The sequence below is a fragment of the Alligator sinensis genome, unplaced genomic scaffold (genome assembly GCF_000455745.1).
Source record: "Alligator sinensis unplaced genomic scaffold, ASM45574v1 scaffold274_1, whole genome shotgun sequence".
NCBI classification, from domain to species: domain Eukaryota; kingdom Metazoa; phylum Chordata; order Crocodylia; family Alligatoridae; genus Alligator; species Alligator sinensis.
In genome coordinates this window covers 588,301-612,102 of record NW_005842124.1, presented here as the reverse complement: position 1 = coordinate 612,102, position 23,802 = coordinate 588,301, and the positions used below count along the sequence as shown (strand labels likewise).

General features: G+C 42.0%; 1 protein-coding gene across 6 annotated transcripts in view; it reads left to right on the top strand.

Moving 5' to 3' along the window:
• MRPS27 (mitochondrial ribosomal protein S27) overlaps positions 1–23,504 on the top strand; it is a 137,592-nt gene extending 114,088 nt beyond the window's left edge. For all 6 annotated transcript variants that reach the window (XM_014520521.2, XM_014520522.2, XM_006024890.3 and 3 more), the window contains 7 exons: positions 5,509–5,623; positions 6,566–6,644; positions 8,634–8,749; positions 11,171–11,273; positions 13,187–13,329; positions 18,097–18,267; positions 23,119–23,504. In XM_014520521.2, the coding sequence (XP_014376007.1) occupies positions 5,509–5,623; positions 6,566–6,644; positions 8,634–8,749; positions 11,171–11,273; positions 13,187–13,329; positions 18,097–18,267; positions 23,119–23,361 (970 nt within the window). In that variant the 3' untranslated portion in view covers positions 23,362–23,504. The remainder of the gene's footprint in view (positions 1–5,508; positions 5,624–6,565; positions 6,645–8,633; positions 8,750–11,170; positions 11,274–13,186; positions 13,330–18,096; positions 18,268–23,118) is intronic.
• Positions 23,505–23,802: the final 298 nt, after the last annotated feature.

Below are 23,802 nucleotides of genomic sequence, written 5' to 3'. Positions count from 1 at the left end.
ATTAATATAGCTGAGTGTCCAGAGCCAATCTGGTTCGAGAGAACTAAAAAGACACCTAAAAAATATAAATGGAAGACTCTTACTGTATATCATTATAAGTTTTATCCCTTGCCTGGAGTTGCTTCTACCAGCTTAATGGTATATGGCAATTTGAATATCATGAGTAAAGTTAAAATGAGTTAAATAGGTAAGTGGTCAGTCAGAGTCAGAAACTATGATGAAGGAATGCATTGTATATACAGTATAACCTCATAAATACAGATATCAGAAATCTAGGATTATTGAAAATCTGGCCATTTTTAAAACTACACTTCATTGGGGAGCAGCAGTGGCTAGTCCCGGAGCAGCGGAAGGGGAAGCTTGCACGTGGTGGCTGCCGCCACCATCCACCACCCCGCACCACCACTCCATGTGCAGCCGCTGCTCTGGGACCGGCAGCTGCTCCGGTTTCAAAAATCTAGAATTTTCACATTTCCGGCAGGTGTTTGGTCCCAACCATGCCAGATTCATGAGGTTATACTGTATATATTTTCCTTGTATTGTAAATACCCTATGTTGCCCCTCATCACAGTAAGAAGAATGAAAGGTATCTTTAAAATATATGCAGGACATCATTGCCAAGAAAAAATTGAATTGTTTAGGGAAATAAAAATTGATAAAGGAGTAGTAGAACAGTATTACAAGGGAAAAATTCAAGTGGAATTCAAGAGACTTCTTCTTCAGTAATAATTATGTTAGCACTTAGGGATCATACTGTCTTAGACATGGTGCTTCCACATCACAAGTCAGTCAGCCTCTGTCCTGAAGAGCTATCTACTTAGGAAAAGAAGCAGTTATTCCCATTTTACAGATCAGCAACAGAGATTAAGGGATTTGTATTTGGGAAGTCCTTAACAGTGCTGTCTAGTTGGATGTGAGAGCGTCACAATTACCACCAATAATTAACACTGTAATATAGGGAGCAACCTTATTTAGGGGAAGAAAAGGACTAAGCAGTTGAAAAGATCCTTTCTTTCTTTAGTCTGTACAGTTCCATGATCTAGCTTTTGCTTATGCAATTTTTCTGACACGTGACAGTCAAAAAAAACTCCACAAAAAACCCCACACTCTTACGAATACTATGCTGTCATCTTTACCATTTTGTTATTTGCTCCAAGGTTATTGTAATATTTTGCCTGAGAAAAGTTGTATGTAAATGTGGTAAGACAATTTTGCCACTTGGTGGCACCAGATAAATTTCAAAGATCGTTTTTTTTTTTAAACAGAGAAGCTACTCAGCTGTTTTTTTGCAGAGCTCGAAAGTCAGTGTAAAACATACTGCCTGTAGTTCTGAGCACAAAAAAAGCCCCTTAAAGCTTTTTCAGCATCTGATAGACTGCACCGTCACTCAAAGTCTTCTAAATAGATCAGACATTTCCATGTTACTGTAAATGACAGACAACAAGGCCTTGATACAGGAAGTCAGGAAATTAGGAATATGTTCTCAGTTTGATATGCAGAGTTTTATTTGTGTGTCAGCACACAGTCACTCAGCTGAAGTCATTTCAGTTGTGCCAAGGATGTATACTACATCCTAGCTTCCAACTCCAAGATGCCATAACGTACGTTTTACAAGAATGAAGTAGTAATTTGATTACATTGTACTCCTGGAGTTGATTATTTGAGCAACTCCCCAAACTAGAAAAACAAAAATTCTACCACTGGTAGCTGTGTTAAAGTATTATTGCATTCTGCACTGTTAGTCTTACAGTGACCTCTCTAGTTCACTGACCAGCCCTCTCAAAGGCATTCTTTCCTAGTTTCCTGTAGGGAGAGAGATTCTCAGTTCAGTGGCTCTGAGGCTCACCATATTGATTTCTCAGCCGTTAGCGTTAAAGGGCACTGACAATGAGCTACATTAATACTGTTACAGATTCTTCCCCTTGTCTTTTCTGAGTGTGTTATAATAATCTGGCATACAAAAAAACTAGAACTCCTGGTTCCAAAGTGATACCTTTTATTAGACCAACTGGAAAACGGCAAGAAAATTGTCCTGCTATTTTCCAGTTGGTCTAATTAAAGGTATAATTTTGGAACCAAGAGTTCTAGTTTTTTTGTATGTCTTTTTGTCTCAGACCACCAGGGCTACCGAGAACACCCCTTATAAGAATCTGATGTTTCTTGGGGGTTATTAGCTCTCAAAGGAATGAATCCCAGGAGCAGGCATCTGCAAGATTACTTCCTAGTCATTCCATTGACTGTGTAAGGATTACTAGAAGCTTCCCTAATTTAATTCTATATGAATCCTCTGATTTGCTGTAACCTGCTTTCTACAGTTTTAGCCTCCTCCTTTCTTTTCGTCTGTCCCTGAACATGTTGCACTGCCTAATTACAGTTATGTGTTTCAAGGAGAAAAGAGGAGGGAGGTGCTAATGCTCCTCAAAGTGACCAGCATGTCCCCCTGCCCCCTTCCATTTCAAAGGAAGCGGCTGCTGCAGCATTTGGGTATTTCATCAAAGTTAGGCATGAAAACTGAAACTCAATGGGCTTCTATTGATACAATGTGAAAACGGAGTCTGTGTAAGCAGTCGGAGTCAAAGTTGATAGAATGGATCTTGTCCTTTCTTTGCCAGTTCCCCTCCTGCATTATGGATAAATGGGAATACATGACACCAAAGGGAATCTCTACATGTATGTATACACACACAAACAAGCACACTTTGGCAGATGGGTGAAAAAGCTAACCATGTTGGCACAGTTGTTTTCTTCTCCGTGCCCAGCTATCCTATAATGATCTATTATTCTGATTATAAGCTCTTTGGGGTAAGACCTTCTTTCTATGTTCTGTTTGTACAGCACCTAGTACAGTGGACTTCCTAGGCTCTGTGGAATATAAATCCATTTTTGCATTCTGGTAGTGCCCATAACACACAATTGTTTTTCACACAAATAAGAGCACTATATTAGCCCCCCAAAACTTCTAGTCAGTGTTTTTCGGTCATCTTTGACATGTCCAACCAAAGTCTAGGAGGTATATGATTTCAGAAGCTTCCATTAACAAGAGATTTCACACTGGTTTTAGGCAACAGTATATTTCCATCTAAAGGCCTTTACTGTTTAATTTAATTGAGTTTGAATTAAATCAGCGGTAGCACTCTTGCTATGCAAAGAGAGATCCCGGGGGTTTCTGTCTCTGGTATGTCTTGGAGGACAGCTACAGTTCTGCTTAAAGAGAATTGTTCAGATCCACTAATTTTTCAAGGCTTGCTTCCATCCTCTCTCCCTGCCCTGTTGGAAAGGCACCCAAAAGGTATCAAGGCACTTCCAGATGTGCAGGCATGTACAGTTTGTGGTGCCGCAAGCCACACAGATTGCACACTAAACTGTGCATGGTGCTGCTAATTTAAAATGTGGGGGCAAAGTTAGCTACTGGGATTTCCTCGGGGTGCCTCGAGACAATGATGCCAAGCAGCTCTGAGCTGGCTGCTGCCCAGTCTCCGTGTGCCTCGGCTGCAGAGCCCCCATGCTGAGGCATGTGGAACCCCTGCCCAGAGCAGCTGGCTAGGGCGCAGTGTGCTCAGCCAGGGGCTCCACAACGCACAGAGACAAGGGAGCAGGTAGCCCTAGGTTAGCCCTGCACTGAGCAGTAACTGCTAAAATAAAGCAACTTTGAAAGATTCTAGCAGCTTTATCACTGGGTATCAATACTGTACTCCAACCCTTTTGAAATGGCTGGTGAAACAGTCTGTAGCAATTAGATAATTGTTTCATTAAAATATGATTAAATCCAAATGCCTGTAATTGATGCTTCCTGTAAGCATTGGCATAACACGACTTAAATGAAAATAAATAGAGGTTCTTACTGTTCCCACTATCAAAATTCCAGAGGAAGGGGTGTACAAAGCAATTAGACCAACAGAATGGGCATTTATATTGATATTTTAAGTGTGGGTTTGTTTGTTTTTTTAATATTCTTATTGAAAATGAGAGCTCTCATCTGCCATATAAGAACTGGTACATTTAGGGTTTATTTAGTAATGAACATTTCAAAACTTCTGCTTTTGGCACTCCAGTCTCTAACAGCAGCAAAGACTCTATAGTCCAGAATGCTTTTCCACCTGTTTTCAAGCTGAGTCATCTGCCTGGCCTTTAGCCATAGGAAATGATACACAGGAATTCATTGGTGGAGGAGGGGAGATGAGAGGGTTGGTGGCTATAATAATCTGATAAATGTTCTGGAAAGCATGCTCATTCAGATGGAAGAACCAGTCCCTCAACTAAATGGTGGTGCAGCGTGGCTCAAGGCTCCTAGCATCTGCACATTAGTGCAACTCAGTCATCAGTTTTCCGCAGGAAGCAGAAGGCATTCAAGCTTTTATACTTTAGACAAAGCCTTTCCTTGATGCACATGGTTTACCATGTGAAAGACTGTGTATCTCTCTTGACATGTAGGTGTGAAATTTAGCCCAGGATCAAGAGAGATCCTTCTGTTTGGGGCTTTTAGTTTAATTTTAGAGTCTGTGCCTGCTGTAAGATACTGCAGGGTTTTGGCAGCTTATTTTCCACACAAATCATAGTGAACAAGGACAAACCCAGAATGTATAGCCTTACACCATTTTATCTTGAAACTTCTAGTTCTCACCATCCCCCAAGCCTTGCTCTCAGTCATGGACCAATAGCCATTATGAAATAGATCAGCAGCAGCGCAAAGCTGACTGCTAGGTTTAGGAAGCTGGAGTTACTATGGACACTTTCCTTGCTGCAAACAATGTTTTTGGATATTCTTCTTTTGGGGAGGTGCAATGGAAACCAGTCATCTTGCACTGGGAAATAACTTTTCCTCCCTAAATTCTCATGCCCAGATTCGAAGTTATGATCACAACCGTTCCATTATAAATCTTGTCCCTCTCTCTCCTCCCAAATCTTTCAGCAAAGATACCCTCCTTGACCTTTTTTTCAAAAGCTGATAGATTTTACCTGGGGCTATAACTTGGCGCTGGAGTTTTAGGTCTAAAGGAAATTTGTTTGAAGTTATCCTAAACAAAATAAACATGGGAAGAATTCACTGTTAACTGTAGATTTTGTCTAGATGTTATGCACCTGATTCTAACCTGATTTACATTGGTGTAAATGAGTATCATCATACTGAAAGCAATTAAGATATTCAGGGCTAAGCAAGATGAGGTATTAGATTTAACCCTGTGTAACTCAAAAATAAATAATTTAGTCTTTCAGTTCTTCCCTCTCTCTTCCATGATTTGACAAAATTATATTCCTCTGCAAAGACCCAAGGACTGTTTAGATGCTTTCTTTGGAGGAGCAGATAAACATTGCTTGCAAATATTATAGGACCTTCATTGCCAAAAGTACTGAAAGATGCACTTTGGGAAATGATAGAAGGTAATTATGTCCTTAATCCTGTCTATCATTTTTAATTACACCCTTTGCAACTGTGACACTTTTGGGGAGAAATACATTATTATTGCTGTTTGAGATTGTTCCATAAGCCATGTTTGTTTCCCCCTTTAGGTTTCGGCATAGTCCAAATTGCTGGTACCTAAGAGAATGGACCATCCACAACTGGATCAGACAGTGCTTTAAATATGGTGCACACGACAAAGCCTTGTACACATTAAAACACAAGGTGAGGCATTCAAAAGATAAGCCAAGCATGCATTTGACAGCATTATGAGATGAATAAGGATTGCCTCTTTATCACCAGCAAAGATTGCCTCCATCACCCTGTGGATGGAACTCTGGGCTTGGGACATTGTAGTTGGATTGAAAAAAATTCAGTAAAAGCAGAGCTTGAGCTTTTTCTTTTCCCCAGCTGGAGCTGACTGTTCATTTTTAACATTCAGCAGTATCCGAAGTGCTAGACATACAGTCCCTAACTAATCCTGAAGAACTTGAAGGGTAGAGAAAGGAACTGGGGAGAGAATCCAACTAAAAAGCCACACAAGTGTGGATGAGAGACATCTCGTCCAAGGATGCCAAGCACAGGAACCTCAACCCTACAAATATACCGATTATTTACATTTAAGCATGAATTTAACTGTCTGCAGGATTGCAGCTGTAGCTCTTAGTTCTTTTTTGTGTCTAATAGCATTGTCTAAAATGCTCTAGTCCAGGTGTATCAGATATGATGCCTGCTCTGGGACCCATATTGCATTCAGCACCCACCAAGGGTCAGTCTGGGATACCCCTCTCCCACTCCTACCCCCTCCCACCACATAGCATGGGACTGCATTGCACAGTACACCTGCTTGGGTTGATCCCAATACAAGTTGTATACAGTGCCTGCTCTGGCTAGTCTCCCAGGCCAGTCAGAGCAGGCACCACATGTGGTATAGCTGTGGACCATCTGGAGAAGATGCCGCAAATGCTGGATCCAGCATGTGGGGGGTGGGGTAGTGCTGTTTATCCAGCCTGTGGACCAGTCCCACATCACTCATTTGGCTCACAGGGCTAAATGAGTTTGACACCTTTACTTTAGTCACCCTAGCACCTATTGGGGTCACAACTTGTAACAGAATATCCTATCTGTGTTCTGTTTCTCATATTGTATTTCTCCTCCCTTCTTCAGGTACAATATGGAATTTTTCCAGATAATTTCACCTTCAATATATTATTGGATTATTTTATCAAAAACAAGAATTATGAAGGTAAGAAACTAAATGTGTTGTGTGTCATCAAATATATGCTCTAAAAAGATGTGGTATTTTGATTACAAAGTTTTTAAGTGTATTAAATCTAGAATTTAATTATTCTTTTTAGCCACATTTTCTCTGAAGTAGGAAATACCTCTTCTCTTCCCTCCTCCCTCTATTTTCCCCACATAATTACATCTGGTTTCTGTATTTTCCTCAGTGTCTTTACTTGTAACTTTGAAATACTTCAAGATGGCGGGCAGCAGATTAGTTTTAACACCTCAACCTGAATTGCCAAATAATGCATAGATGCTTCTCAAGCAAATCCCGGGACGTCATTCTCCCCCTGTACATGGCCTCAGTGAGGCCGCAGCTGGAGTAGTGTCCAGTTTTGGGCTCCACAATTCAAAAAGGATGTGGAGAAGCTTGAGAGAGTCCAGAGAAGAGCCACGCGCATGATCAGAGGTCAGGGAAGCAGACCCTACGATGAGAGGCTGAGAGCCCTGGGGCTCTTTAGCCTGAAAAAGCGCAGGCTCAGGGGTGATCTGATGGCCACCTACAAGTTTATCAGGGGTGACCACCAGCATCTGGGGGAACGTTTGTTCACCAGAGCGCCCCAAGGGATGACGAGGTTGAATGGTCACAAACTACTTCAAGATCGTTTCAGGCTGGACATAAGGAAGAACTTCTTTACCGTCCGAGCCCCCAAGGTCTGGAACAGCCTGCCACCGGAGGTGGTTCAAGCGCCTTCATTGAACACCTTCAAGATGAAACTGGATGCTTATCTTGCTGGGATCCTATGACCCCAGCTGACTTCCTGCCCTTTGGGTGGGGGGCTGGACTCGATGATCTTCCGAGGTCCCTTCCAGCCCTGATGTCTATGAAATCTATGAAATGAATTGCTCTCTCTGACTGTATATTCTAGTGCTGCCTTCTCTGGTGGGATTGGGGGTGGGGAGCATTTATGATGAGACTGGAAACAGAATGTCTGTTTAATAGTGGCTGTATTGCAGACAGCTTAATCCCAAAGCCATAGGGTGTTTGCTGATAAACATGTGTTAGATTTTAGCTTCAGCCAAGCTTCTCTAGTAATGAAGGCTTGCATAAAAGTTCTGAAGGTGAGGACAAACTCACTGAATTCCAGTGGTTGGCAACAGCTGGGCCAAGTGAGGTCTTCCACGTCAGAATTCCTCCCCATGCCAGCCATTGGTCTTTTCTTTGAATCAGATGCTCAGGGCCTTTTGTTTTACCCACCATCCTTCTGGTGGAGAGGGTGCACAGTCTTCTGTGTCTTTCCTATCATATTTGGCACCTTGAAATTAAACATATGGGCCCTATGAACAAGCTAAGGTAAGCTCAGGTATAAACTTACAGCAGGTCAGCTCTGTAGTAATTGACAGTATTTATACTCTTATGCTCCAGCAAGTATGAGGTTCCTTACCTTACCCCTCAAGAACAGGGGGTTAAACTACTCTGCATTCAATACAGGCTAGGACCATGCACTTGAAAAGTCACCACAGAGTAGCTGATGTGCTGTAAATTCACACCCTGGCTTACCTATTAGTCACTTGTTCCTGTAGCTATGCCCTAATTCAAGTGTCTTGTATTATGTGCAAGGTACTTTCACAGAGCCAAAACAGTCATTTTTAAAGGCAGGGAAAAGAAACACATATGGCTGTGGGCCATAACCTTTGGAGAAGGCCAGACTGCAGAGTGATCAGCAAAGGTAGCCTAAACTGCTCCACTGAACTGCCTGGATGCTGCTGTATTGCATTCCCTCTTCCCAGCATCCTACTTAAGTAGCCTCAGAGAGATAATACTAAAGAATTAGACTAAGAATGAGAAGGCTTTTTTAATCTACTCTCTTATTAGTTTATCAGGGCTCTGTTGCTGCATCCACTGAAGTAATCTGGAATTATATCAGCATTTTCAGTAAGAGCAGAAGGGCTAATATAAAATTATTCTATCAAATCTACTCATTAACTGTTTTTGTTTCCTTGCTAGATGCAATGTCAGTAGTTACAGAGATCATGTTGCAGGAGAGTTTCGATCAACTCTCAACACAGCTTCTCTCTCTCTACACCTTATACCAATACCTGGTGACCAAATCAGAACATACAGTAAGCTTTGCTGCACATTGAAACTATATGGGTTACCGCATACTCAGCTGGGGTTTGGGTTGAGTAAAATTTACCTAGAGAATGATGTAAGCCACCACCCACTCTTCAGTTTATTTCTTCAAAATGGGGAAAATGATAACAACTGATAGGGACAGCCATATTTTCCTTTGTCTCCAAAGGAGAAGCTGGGTATTTCTGGAAGTTCAGGAGATTAAATAGGGAGGCACTTAAAGTTGTGAAGTTGCAGATCAGGGTTTTCTTTTTTGTCTGAAGGATTGAATCTTTCTTGGCTGCAAGCCACTTGGCAAGTGAAAATACAGCTCCTGAGAGAATTTACCATTTCATACCCAAGATGTACATTATGGGAAACACTGCTCAGAGAGCATTTAAAGGTTGTTTATACATGTTATTGTTTTTAACAATAGTGTAATTAAGGTCATGGCAGGCCAGTGCAAAAAATAGTTGCCTCCATTGCTGGCAACTGGCTGCACTGCTGTTGCTGCTGCCACTGCCCAGGGCTTTCCTATTATGCCACTGGTTTATAATGGTGTTCCTAGTATAAAAAGGAGAAAGGTGAATATTTCATTGGCAATGACTAGTGATGTTCCAGTGTTGTGAACATTTTCATTAATATTTCTGCTACCTGTTGGACTTTGAGAATACTGGATTCAGTTGCTTGTTCTTGCATTTTGTTTTTGTTTATGTTTCATAGTAGGTGAATCATTTACCCCTAATCTGCCTCAGTTTTGATTTCTTATTCATAACCACCAGGTTCAAGGCCAACCTGATAGCTGTAATCCTGGCAAGTGGCATTACCCTGCAGAACAGCCCAGCCAGTGATCTGCAGTACTCATCAGGAAGGTTATTGGTAATCTTGTCTGGCATAGGTCTTCAATAGTGCATTGTTATTGATAAGAAAAGTGCTTGAGGACACCATTCTTGTTACACAAAAAGTATTTGGTGACATAATGCATCCCATAAATGCCATAAGGTTTTAATCAATTGGATTACAGTTTCAGATTTTTTTTGCATAAAACTTGTTTGCAGTATTCTCCTCGTAGAAGCCAGTCAGTTTGCATGATCAGTGGCTTAGGAAAAAGCTCAATCAGAAAAGCAGGAGGAAAACTTTATCTTCTAATTGTGTATGTGCAAATCACCTGCACCCAAATTTTGTACACTCTTGCTGTGGACACAAGTGCTAAGCAATGTGCACAAAAAACACTTGTTTAAAATGCAGGTGTACGTGCTGTCCAGCAGTTGTACATACACACCAATGCCAGAGCTTGACAGTGGGTCCCTAGATGATGCATTCGTTTAGGAAGCTGAATCCTTCCGACTTGTAAAGACCCCATACACCAGAATGCTTTTGGCATGTCTCTCCTTCTCTCTCTTAAGGCTATTACATGTGTTTAATACTATTTAAAAGGTGAGGGTGGAAGGAAGCTGCCAGCATGCAGTGCCAAGTCACCAAAGAGTTTGAGCCTCTTCAGTCCAGTCTTTTGTACCTCTCTTTTCCTCGGAGTCCTAGGTGATGAATGCAGTGCTTGCCTGATATATGTTCATCCTCTGTTCCACACCGGATAGTGGGTTAATTCTTGAAGTTTCCTCCTTTGTTTTTGTTTTGCTGAGGGGGCAATACAGGATGTTTTCCAAAACCAAACAACTCTTATGGTTTTAATTTACTTACTAATTTGACCCTGTTCTCCTACCATCATTAGCGGTCTTTGGTCTTGAGGGAAACTCATGCAGAGCAGTTCATCTAACAAGATGTCCATGTTTCCAGCTTACTGTGAACTTGTAGCCTTTTTAGTACAGTAGTGTGTGTGATTGGGCTTTCCATAATATACCTTTAGTAGCATAGATTTTGTAGAAGGGCAGCTTCTAGTGGCATGCTCTTCCTCTCCCTATGTTTTTGAATTCTCTTGGTGACCCCTTCTCATTGTGGTTGCAGGACTCATGCTTGTTCCTTTCTGCTCCTATGAATCAGTCCCTGCCCACATGGACTCTTGTTTTTTTTTTTTCAAAAGTGGCTGCACCAGTATACAGATCTGGGTAAATTTTAGTTTTAGCAATACTAAGTTGAAGCAAATAGTAGGAATTTCACAATGTGAGGGCAGAATCTTAGCTGGTAAAATCAACTGTTATATCAGTTTACAGATACTGATTCACTGAAATTCAATCTGGGGCCACTGAAATTGCTCTTGCACTGTATTTCAAGAAGAGTTACATCTTTCTAAATATAGGTTACTGCCGTCACTCTGAATGGGATGGTGGCAAGTAGGGTGTGGTAGAGGTAGTACCGTTGATTTGTTAAGGCTTTTTTACCTTAAACACAAGGTTAGTCTGAGCTAATTATTTAGCTAACTATTGCATGTTTATTGTTGATCTACACAATACTTACTAAGTATGAACCATTTACAGTGGGAAGAAGAAAGAAACCTTGGTGCATCCCTGCTGCTTACAGGCCTAAAACAGAAAAATACTGTGGGTTTTAGCTCCCAGCTGTATGGCTATGCATTAATTGGTAAGTTGGAAAACCCTTACCTAATCTTTCCTTTTATCCTTATTAGTTTACTAATGAAGAGTCTCATTAAAATTATTTCTTTGCAGAAATAAAATGTGGTAATTTACACACAGTAATACTAGGCCTAAAGAAAAAGTAAGGCTTACTTATATTGGTACACAAGGTATGTCAAGTAGTACCAGATACTCTGTGTTTGGCAATTTTATATTTTGTGCAATTTTTTTAACTCTGATCATTCTGAGAATGAGGTTAAGTGAATGAAGCCTTCTTCCCTCTCCACTGCAAAACTGCAATTTACCTCTGTGTAAAAGCATGTTTTGGCAGAAAGCTTTATCCAATTGTTCCATCACTGTTACAGTTCCTTTTAGAAAACTATCAGAAGTAATACAAACTAGACATGTTTTGAAAATGTAACTTCAAAGTAAAATGTATAGTGGCAGAATGAGGATGCTGATTCTGATTTAAGCTGACTGTAAGACAAAATGCAGAGTCAATCAAAAAGGAGGATAAAAATGCAAACTAATTTGAAAGCAAACATTCCATGAGACTTATACTTTACTGTTGACCAAAGACAGCAATACAGACTACAAATGTCCGTTCTCTGCTTGACATTCAGACTTTTTTGAATGCCATATAGATTGTCTGGAAAACTTGTTTTTAGAAAAAGGACTTCACTGTTGTCTGTGAGCAAGTGCTCAATTCTGGAACTTTGACATTCAGCGAATCACAAACTGTTTACTGCTGTCACATATCCTACAATCTTGCCAACACTAATGGAACAGAACTGTGCAAGAGTGAAAGATGTCTACAGGCACAGCCTTGCCTGGAGCACATTAACTATTTACATTTATCCATGGTCCATAACTTTTGTGCACTTATTACTATACTTTTCCTGAATCATCCTCCCCAGTGTAAGAAAAACCCAAGGTAGGTTTTAATGGTTTACATTTGTCAAAACCTTAATTCTAATTAAGCTGAATGCTTAGGGTATTTATAGACATGCACTGTGAGGCACTTAAATTAGTGCCGTTTTGAGAACCATGCTAATTAAAATGACCGGAGCGTCTCGTGTATCAGCATCCCTGTGCTGAAAAATGACGACAGGGCACTTTGAACTAAAGCTCATCAAATGGCGCCCTGTCACCATTTTGCAGGGGGGGCAGGCAGGCAGGTGATGCTGATGTACGTGATACTGGAGCATGATAATTACCATGCTCCAGCAGGCTCAATTAATCAAGTCTGCTCTGATGTGCTGTAATTGCAATGTGTTGGAGCAGCCTCCTGCATGTATATAGGAACCTTTAAAGATTATACAGGCTCCAGTAAGCTGGTTACAGCCACATCAAAAAGACACACACACACACGCTGTTGGTTACTATGGTGACAATCCCAGGAGCTTAGAGGGCACCTATGTGTGTGCTGAATGTCTGCTCCAACACATCTGACGCAATTAAATAGAGTCTGCTGGAGTGTGTTAATTAATACGCTCCAGCAGTCTCCACATCACGTCTATTCAGCGTCCCCACACTTCAAAATAGCGTCAGGGGCGCTTGAACTAGAGCTTTAGTTCAAACACCCCCACTGCCATTTTGAAGTGTGGGGACGCTGAATACATGTGACAGTGTGGGCACTCTAATTAGAGTGGCTTCTGAAGTCTTCATAAGTGGAGACTCCAGTGGGATCTGCAGAAGCCATGATGCCCAACAGCCCCAAAAGCAAAGTCTTCTGGGCACGCAGGAGGCTACTCCTGCAAACGTGGTCTAATGTCTCCTGTAACAGCTCCATGTGAAAGAGATTACTGCTTACATGGCTCACAGGCCTGCTTTATGGCTCTGTAGAGAATAGCTGACTCATCCCTTGTCTGAGGCCTCAAGTGATAAAGTATAAACCCTTAAAATGTCATTTTACTACAGGGAAAGTGGAGTTAACTAAAGGCCTGCGAGCTGTGTACCATCAAATGCCACTGATATGGACACCAGGATACTTAAACAGAGCTCTGCAAGTGATGGAGAAAGTGGCCTTGCTCTCAGAGGAGATAAAGCTCTGCAAAGAAGCAGTAAGTGTGAAAGAGCATTAAGATGGAATAGTTTTGCACAGCATGTGGCTTGAGGGCCTTATGTAGCCAGCATCCTGGACTCCCTGGCTTGGTAGCTGCAAAACAGAGCCACAGCTAACCGATTTTCAGGTTTCTGGTAATTTCATACCACATGGCTCTCACTGCATGAGAGTCCCCCTTCTTCTTGCTGCTGCACCACATGAGCCTTTCCTGCCACTCCGCAAAGGTCCCGACCCACTGCAGGAACAACCCCCACCCCCTGCACTGCAGGGGCTCCCACCACAATATAGTGCACGATCCCACCCTCTCCACACCATAGGGGTCCCCAGTACCCCTTGCCACACTTCACAGGCCCCACGGTGGTACCACATGGGCCCCCAGTGTGTTTCACAGGCTTCCTGCTATACAGTGCACCACTGTATGGTCCCACCATACCACATAGCCCCTGCACACCCAGGTGCAACACATAGGGTTCTCAGGTCCCTTGGAGCCCTCCTGCCATGGGCTCCCTCAGCCCCATGAGCCATACCACTCCACCCCAGGGCAGGGGCAGGCAGTGGAAGTTGAGGGAGGGGGAGCGTGGGGACTCCAGCAGCAGCAGCAGAAAGAGAGCAAAAGAAGGAGCAACACTTGTGCCAGAAGTCTGGAGGCTGCAGTTTAACCTCTTGGGGGCTGCCAGTTGGACAACTGTCCTACAACAAGCAGCATGTATCCAGCTGAATCCAGCTTCAAAGACCAACATCTTGCAAGAAATTCAGGGAGCCAAACAATGCTTAGAGCAAAAACTTTGCCTCTGATTTCAAACCACTTGCAGCTCCCCTACCAGGAAGTCCCCTCATGGGAGGTTCCACAGCACCCACCAACCTAGCAGTTCATACTCTTAGACTTCCTTTCTCATGGCTCCTGGCCCAGGAAGGGGAGAGCCTGGACTATGCTACCTTCAGCTTCTGCCAGCTGGTGAAAGTTAAAGTACCTGGGGCTGGGGCACAGAAGCAGGGAAATTTAATTGGGTATCAGCTGTCAGCTTCTTTTTCCATCCTCTTCTGGATGGCTATGCTAAGGAAAGGGGAAGGGACCTGTCCTTTACTAGGTGCCCTCTAGGCAGAGCCTGTATTACACATCAAGGCATGGGCCGTCTGCCTAGTGGCTAACTAGCCAGAGGACTGAGGGATAGCTGGGTCAAAGCCAGAGGGTCAAAATCCAAATGAAAGTCAAAACAACAGGCAAAGCAAGGTTGCAGAGCAAGCTAGGTCAGGTATCTGCAAGAGCCAAGTTCCAAACAGTTCAAGCCACAAGGCAAAGGCAGAGGTCAATGTCCGGGCAGGGTCAACAACATGTGGTCAGACCTGGAATCAGGAGACAGGGGCAAGGAGACAGCAGGACAGTCCAAGGGCAGCAAGAGCCTTGTTGTTCAGATAGCTTCCACAGGAAACCTTCTATAGCAAAGTAGGTAGGAAGATCCAATTAGTATTTGGGAGCTCAGGGCCAGCAGTAGGCAGCCTTTTCCCAGTGGGGCATGGTTCCCTGTCACTCCACCATTGTCCATGACCTGTGGCCTGATGGAGGACCAAGCTGGTGCTCAGCTCGGGGTTTGGGCCAGGTCCTGACAGCCAGTCAAGTTCCTGTCCTGCCTCCCCCGCCTCTCGTATCTCTAACAGTTGTGTATATATAGGAAGGAAGCAACTGTTCAATCTGTTCAGGGCCGTTGACTGCATGGTTGAAGCCAGCTTTTGTGTTCATTATGGAGCAGCAGATCTGATCTGGTCACTTCAGGTTTATATTTATCTTCATAGGAAGCAGTGATTGTGGTCAAGGCCTGGCAGTGTTCTTTCAGTGCAGAGCCACTGCTGACTTTACTGAATGAGAGAGGTACTTTACTGAATGAGACTTCACTGACTGAACCAGACGGATGAGTACAATTTTGAAAATTGTTTGACCTAAGAGCTTAGGTCACTTCCTTGCTTTTCAGAATTCTACCCTGTGGTTTTTATGAAGTCTAGAGTGCATTTTCAGACTTCTGGTCAAACTTGTAGAAAATGAGGTTGGGGGTGATCAGACACAATAATCACATTAAGGAGACACTTGTCCCCAGAACTGGGATTAGTGCCTAGCAGGGCTAAACAAGTAAAGTTCATGAGATATTTGTATATGAAACATCTTAATTTCTGCAAAAGAGGGTCTTGTTGACCTGATTCTGCTCTCAGTTACCAGGATAAGTTAGAAGGTTGTGTGCATGTGGGTTGGGGATAGGAAATGGGGGATTGGGTTTAAGTCAGCAAATAGGAAAAACTAGTTGGCATGGTGTAGTATTAACAAAATGCCTCTCTCCAAATGACTATAACTATGATAGTATAAATCAGAACATTAGGCCTTATTTTTAACTAGCTGAAAACTAATTGAGCTACATTGACTTGCATCAGCTGAGGATCTTACGCATTTCATTTCAAGGTTCACCAAGAACTTATTATTGAAAATCGCTTTAGATATAAAAGTATGTACATGATTAGAGTGACTAATAGTACTTGACTAGCTCAGACACTGGGGCAAGTCCTGCTACCACTGAAGCTTGTGATTGAAGTGAAGAGCAGATCTTCCACTGACTCAGTGCATGCAACCTGGTGTTGTAAAACTTTTCCTTGCAGTGTCCTGGGTCTCTCTGGAGCAAGCCTTTCAGACGCTTAAAATTACATAGCAATTTTATGGTCTGAGTAAAGAGAGGCTGCTTCAAAACCACTTAATTCTTGTGCCTCTGTATGACTCAAGGTAGTCAAGTTGTTTGAGAAGTTCAAACCATTCTGCCTTCTAAACCCACTCTTTTTTTCAGATGTACAGTGTGTTTGTGGCTGAAAGCTTTTCATTATCTAAAGAGACACTTCAGAATTACTTTATTTTCATGATGCAGCACCTGGTTAAATGCTTCCAGTTGGCAAAAACAACTGGCAAGTTGGCTAGAAAGATATTTCTTGTCCTGCTAAGGTCTAATGCTTCCATTTATCTTTGACCTCCAACGCCTCTTTCCCCATTGATCCAAGACTTGATATGCATTTTTATTATTATAATACTATACCTATTACTTGACTGCTTCTGTGCATGAGAAAGACACATAAGGTTAAATCTCTAGCTATTCTGAGGGACTCTCTAAATGAGAATATACATCTTTCCAAGCACACACGTGTTCTTTCTGTTTATCTCATCTTGCTGTTACATTATTAGTAGTTTCAAGCTGGTTTAGAGAGCCATTAAATTACAGTATCAAGAAATGAGCAATAGGGAAATAGTCCATTTCAAATAAGCCTGATTTTGCTTCATTAAGTGTTATACAAATGCAAACATTTGAAAATGATCCTCAAATCTAAATGCAGACTGTATGTATCAAGCTTACTTTTGCTCTGTGGGGAGTATCTACCTTTACCTTAAAAACATTCAGTGGTTATTTATAGATATGCTTCATTACAGTGACATCTATGCAAAATGAGGATTCAGAGAAGAATAGCAGCTCTTTGCATTTATAAAACTTGAAGCTGAAAAATATATTTCTGGATGATCTGAATAATTTTTGTTTTGGGGGCAATGCTTCCCCCCTCAACCACACACACACACACACACACACACACACACACACACACACACACACACACACACAGATTTCCCTCAAACACATGTAAGCATCAAAATAGCAAATACCTTCAATGTTTTGGATACCATTCTTGGTATTGCCAATACATGTAAAAACTGTTGGTTAATTGAGCTAATGTGTCCCTTTCAGTTCTGAGAGGGGATTTTTCTTTCCAAGAGCCAAAGTATCTTGAGGTCAGAGGTGTCAAACTCATTTGTCTCCATGGGGCTGAGCCAGATTCTCAGGTTTCCCATGTCCTGGATGACCCACAAGTAGCAGTGGGGTAAAATCCCAAAGCTGCCAGAGCCTCTGTTTCAGCACGGCTCTAGAACCCAGGGAGTAAATGCAGCTGCTGCTTGCCCCTTCTTTTCCCCTTGCCACCAGTTTTAGTCACCAGGGTTGACTAAGAGCCCCAATTAATTAATACTGCTCCTGGAAGAGCTCTAACAGCCACAGCAACAAACCCCTTCAAGAAGACCCCTGGGCTATATGACCTACCTGCATGGACCATATACTTGATACCCCTGCTCCAGATAAAAGCAGTGTGAACAGAATGAGGAATTTGCATAAGTTAAAACCTCATATGTACTGTGGATACTATGTTTGTGCTCCTTTTTCTGTTCTTGCCATTAAATCTAAATAACTTTTGAATGTTTTCTTTTGTCATTCAGCTGAAGGAAACTCAAAGCGAACATCAGCCAGAGATCATTCAGCTGCCCTGTTGTAGATATTACATAAACTTTTCATGGTAGCTTCCCATATGCACTTATTGGAGTAGATTGTTTGTGCTGTTTTAACTATGAATATTATGAAATATGTATTGGGCAGGCATTAGACCAGTAGAGCAGCTAGTCTATATTTGCTTGGAACTGTATGCCACCCTGCATTAAAAGTCACCAAGAACTTTGCCATTGATATATGTATGGGAGCAGTTACGTAAACTCTGTAAGCACTTCGAAAAATCAAAGCTTTCTATTTCCTCAACTGATGGGTTTTTCAAACAGTGAGTCCCTCTACTCACAGAACTGTTTTCTGTTCCCCTGGCAATAAAGCCATCTGCAAACACAGGCTATTTCATGAAAAATCAGACTAATGATGTTGAAATAATGTTTGCAAGCTTTATGGTAACAATTCTGATTTGGGTTGTTCAGGTTGATGTTTTGGAGACCATTTTGCAGTCTGTTCCCGAGGCAAAAACAGATCCAGAACCATCTCAAGAAGAAGTCACGGCATCAGTACCCAAGCCAAAACAAACAGAATCAGAAGAAACATCAGAAGAATCAGAGTGGCCCAGGCTGCCTGAATACCTTACTCAATTCAAAGTAAGGGGTTTCTTTCTTACAGCTTTACTAAGCTACAGCAGGTTTCTTCTGTATGCAGTAGCAAGTAAATAACTTCCTTTTATACTAGTAGGGGACAACCATTCAGTGCATCAGTTATGCTACCTGGCATGTTTTAAACTGATTTTGAAATGCATTTTAATTGAAGGCAATTTCCTGTTTGAGGCAAAGAATCAAATGCTTAAAGCTACTTGTGTCTGTCTGCTGGGATTTTCTCTTTACTTTTCATACATCAGACTGATAAATCAAAATCTAGTTAGTGAACATGCTGTGTCATTACAGATCCATTATCTGGCCGTCTGTGAGCTATGTCTTGTTACATTATGTTGGTCAGATATTGTCCAGGTTCTGTTGTTCACTTAATGACAACATTCACAAATAAGAGGACTGCAACTTAAAACTTCAGTCTGGGATATCAGATAAGTCTCTATTTCTCCTTTCCCTTTTTTAAGTCTTCCAACCACTGTTAACATGCAAAATGCAAATTCTTGATCTCATCATAACACTCATACATAAATAGACTATTTTTTATATTATCACTCCAGTGATTTGCACTGTTGTAATATCTGATGCCCTAATTAATTGTTTTGAAGCTATGCTTCCAGCAGTGGTTGGTAATTAATGGATTTTTTCTTTTCTTACACAGTACAAGCAGCATGTCAGCTTTTTCATTACTGCTTTCATGACCATGGACAGTTGCTTTGGCCACATATACTTGTTTTTCTAAACAAGTTTTGGAAGTCGTTTAGCTTTACTTCTTTGGCCTTTTTATTCCCCTCCCCGCCCCCCCATGTAATGTTATTTGAGCTAAGCACCTTTTAGAATCAAACCCATTTGTATATATTCTGAGGGTTACAGACAAGAAAAAGGACACTCCGGTTAAAATCTTCAGGAGTCTGTTTGTGCTCAGCATCTCTGCTAAATTAGTTTCTGGGAAAGTAACAGCTGTGCTGACTGTAAGAACTACCATACCCTACAAAGACTAAAAGGCTGGTACAAGAATGCCCAATGTGAATCCTGGTGCCAACTGCAGTCCACAGCTACATCCTCTGTACAAGAACAAGGGTGGAGAGAAAACTGAGTTACTGTTGTTTTTTCCACTGTTGCAGTTTCAAACTGCAAACAGGATCTGTTAATAGCTAGATCCAAATACATCAATAATGCATGTATGTGTTTTATAATTTTAAAAAATGTGTAATGAGGACACAGACAGACTTATTGGAGACAGCAGGCTCTGGTCAAGTTGCCTTCAGTCTTAAGGTGCCTGAGTAAACCCCTGCCTTCATACAACTGACAGTTTTGCTTTTTGTTCAGCTGACAGAAGCTTATATTTTTCCATCTGATGTAGACAACTTATGCTGTCCATACTGTATGTGCATGGGTGAATCAGTGATCGCACCATGTCTCCGTGCTGCATTTCCATTCCATGTTAAGTCACAGCAGGCCAATAAACTGCTGTTTAATAAGCTATGACTGTGCCCCAGACCTAGGGTTGCTTGACTTGGCTTTTTTATATATACTAATGGCTTCATTTCTATGTTTAGTCTTCAAAATGGCCATTTTTGGAAATGTTATAAATGACCCTTTTCAGAGAGGCTAACAAGTAAGGTGCCTGGTAAGATGTGGAGGTACCCTTCAAGGGACTAGGATTTGAGAGCACTTGGATACTTCTAGATCAAGCGGTTAGAACTATAATTTAGACTCTGTTATAAAAAGAGTTGAACAAAATAAATTATCTATCCACAAATGCCACATGTTAAGGCCTGCTATTCAGTACAACTTTCTTCCAGCAACTCTTCCCATCTGTGTAAGTGTTCAGTGGATAGGCATGTCATCGCAGAAATGCCATCTTCATTGTCACGTGTCAAGGCACATACAACATTATTCTGTCTAAAAGCAACGTTCCTTTTTGGGCTGCAAGTAGAGCCATGGGGAATCGATATAAAAAAGTCAAAGTGTGTGTCTGTCTCGTACCTATGGTATGTATGGCCAGTTCCTTTCCTAAAATGTGAGTTTCGTTTACATATTACACACTATTAAGCAGAGTCCCAAAGTTCAATTATATCATAACGCTCCTCCAATTCCTAGTCCTTTTTAATTTCTTTTTGTATAAAGTTCTCCTCCCCTGTGTCCCACTCAGGAGTTTGAGTGACTTACAGCAGTATATTTAAACAAACAAGTCTACTCTGGCAGCATGAAAGTATCTGCAAGGAATTCCATCTGCTACACCCAGCATATATGCTGGCAGCATCTGAACCAGAACAAGGGACCAAAATGCCCAAATATCATCAAGTATTCTCTTAGTCTGGTGACTTCAAAGCAAAGCATTTGGGACCCCTTTTGCAATTTTTTTTAACAGAATATACATGTTCAGCAGTTGTGGACCTCTGTTAGTCAAATCTATGTCCACTTAAAATCTTCCTGGCCTTTGACTGAACATAGGGTGAAGCTAACACCCTGGGGAGGAGGAGCCAGATCCAGGCCGACCTCAACAGGTTGGAGAAGTGGGCAGAGAGCAACAGGATGCAATTCAATAAGGACAAGTGCAAGGTGCTGCATTTAGGGAGAAAAAATTGCCATCATACCTATAGGCTGGGGGGTGACCTTCTCAGCACCACTGAGGCGGAAAGAGATCTTGGAGTCACTGTTGACTCCAGGATGAACATGAGTCATCAATGTGATGACGTAGTCAGCAGAACCAATCACACTTTGTCGTGCATCCATAGGTGCTTCACAAACAGGTCCAGGGAAGTGATTCTCCCTCTCTACGCAGCACTGGTCAGGCCACAGCTGGAGTACTGGGTCCAGTTCTGGATGCTGCAGTTCAAGTGGGATGCAGACAACCTAGAGAGGGTCCAAAGAAGAGCCACTCGTCTGATTGGAGGCCTGCAGGGAAGGCGCTACGAGGAAAGGTTAAGGGACCTTAACCTCTTCAGCCTCTCCAAGAGAAGGCTGAGAGGGGACCTTGTGGTGGCGTACAAATTCATAAGGGGAGAGCAACACAAAGTAAGATATGCTCTGTTGTTCCAGGGGGTGCCCTGGTAAACAAGGAACAATGGCCATAAGCTATTGGAGAGTAGGTTTAGACTGGACATTGGAGAAAAATTCTTCATGGTCAGGGTTGCCAGGATCTGAAATGGGCTTCCAAGGGAGGTGGTGCTCACCCCATCCTTAAGTGTGTTTAGGAGGAGGCTGGACAGGCACCTGGCTGGGATCACATGATCCCAGGTTTGGTGACCCTTTTCTTGCCTGCCAGGGGCAGGGGGTCAGACTACATGGCCCACTGAGGTCCCTTCTGACCCTAGAATCTATGGGAAAAAGCCAACGTGGTTCTGCTGTTCTGGGCAAGGAGAAATGGAGAGGGTTCTAGATGGACACTGCAGTCTCTTGCGCACTGCAGAATTGAGCCCCATAGCTCAATAGCAACTCTCCCTGCCAGTTCTGAGCAAATTGGAAGAATGTGGTCAGTGTCACATAAAACTCAGCATGGTGCAGAGTGGGAAAAACAGCTGGCCATGACTCCAGCACCCAGGCTTCCATCCAGGTGCCTTGTAGTTCCCATTGCATTGGGGAATAAATTACACATGCATGTCTGTATGCTTGAGTGCAGTATTTGTCAGTCTTCCACATGCAACGCTTTTTATTTATGCCTTTGTGCAGGGAGCCAGGGACAGGGGACTATACTGGGAGCCTCTTTAGATGAGACATTAAGATTTCATACATCTGCGTAGTGGTTAAATAAAAGACAGGCAGATAGTAATGAAAGAACATGAAGGAGCAATGGGTAAAGGCTCTGCTTAAAGCCTTGCCATATTTGTCCTTCAGGAAGCTCCTTCTATGCTGTAGCTATCTACATCTTTAAGCCAGTGAAGTGCCTTTGTCAGTGCAACATCAGGCTTATACCTTAAACTTCCAGAGGCAGAAATAGTTGTACTGGATGATCTATATCATACATCACTTAAGTGAATTAATATTTTTATACTTCATGAGGTACTCCAAACACACACATAGCCAACACATAAGCAAAGTACAAGAAAGAAATACTTCATGACTTTCTGGCCAAGTTCTACACTTGGCAACACAGCTTTAATCAAAAGCAACCTTGCCAAACAGAGACAGAAAAAGGAATGGTGCAAGGTCTCCCTAAGCAGAGTTGAACTTCAGATCACATCAGTTGTTGGGGAAAATCTGTAGGGGAGTATGGTGGGATTTGCTGTAGCTGCAAGAACTCTTGGTACCTATTTAGTATGCCATTAGTAAGACTATCTAAAAACAATTTGCATCTTTTGAAAGGGATGCTAATAGGGGTCATCCAGATCAAATCCCTACATCAGCCCTGGGTTAGAAAGAAGCCAGAAGTGTTTAGTTTACATTTGTTGTAGTTGGCCAGTTAGCTATCATTTGAAATTTAAAATTTTTGTTATGTCATTTCACTTTTAGTTTTGCAAGTTTCGTCAGCAGTTACTTAACTCTATTAAACTTGATTTTATTTGATAATAAGAGCTGAGGTAAGCTAGCTTAGAAGTTCCCAATCCTCCCAAATGCAGGGAAAATGCTGTTAGCGTTGCACAATCATTTTGCTAAGGTAAATGCATAAATTAACTTATCCATGAGCAGTGATTGTACTTTCTGCTTTCTCTAGCCTCTGATGAAGTAAGTTGTTGTTTATGAAAGCTTATGCGTCTCTGATTTAGTCAGTCTACAAGGTCTACCCTACCTTCTGCTTGACTTATCCAGCAATAATGGCACAGCTCCAACTGTTACATGCAACAGTTGTTGTGGCTGTTCTGTGGCTGACTAACTTTTTAAAAAGAAAACTCATTTTTTCCACAGGAGCTGTACTCCAAGCTGCATTCACTTGGCAAGGTGGAATCTGAAAGCTTGTTGACACTGACCACCCAACTTGTCAAGGAAAAGCTGCCAGCCTGTGAAGTGGAAGACATTGCTAAATATGAGGAGAGGCTTAAGAAGTGGGAGCAGGAACAAATGCTTCTCACTGAGAGAGAGAAAGAGCTGCAAGAAAAGGCCAGGCAGACGCTAGAAGCAAGGAAATTAGCTGATGCATCTGTTCAATAGTACAACTCAGAGACTGCTGTATTGCTATAGATCTTTTGGTAATAAACTTAAGTGCATGCCGCTATTAATACAGCACTACAACCATGCTGTGAATGTGACATTAAATGTATACAAATTAAACTCTAACTCTAATTGTTTCCATCCATTCAGCCTGTTTTCTGAAGTAAAATGCATACAGTTTAGAACTATCCCTGCATATTACTCTAGTTAGCAGTGGGAAAGTTAGAGGAAGAGATTAAGAGAGATGAGAAGCAGCCAGCTGTTTGGTGGATGGCTTTGAGACTAGAGCAAGTTTGAACCAAAGAAAAGAAAAACCATCAAAAAGCAAATGCCTTAGCTGATCTTTCTTCCCTTCACTTTGTTTTTATCTCAGTGCACTAGGGCCTTCTCCATAACAGAAAAGAATTCCTGGGCTTCCTGTAGCTCATGAGGATTAATATG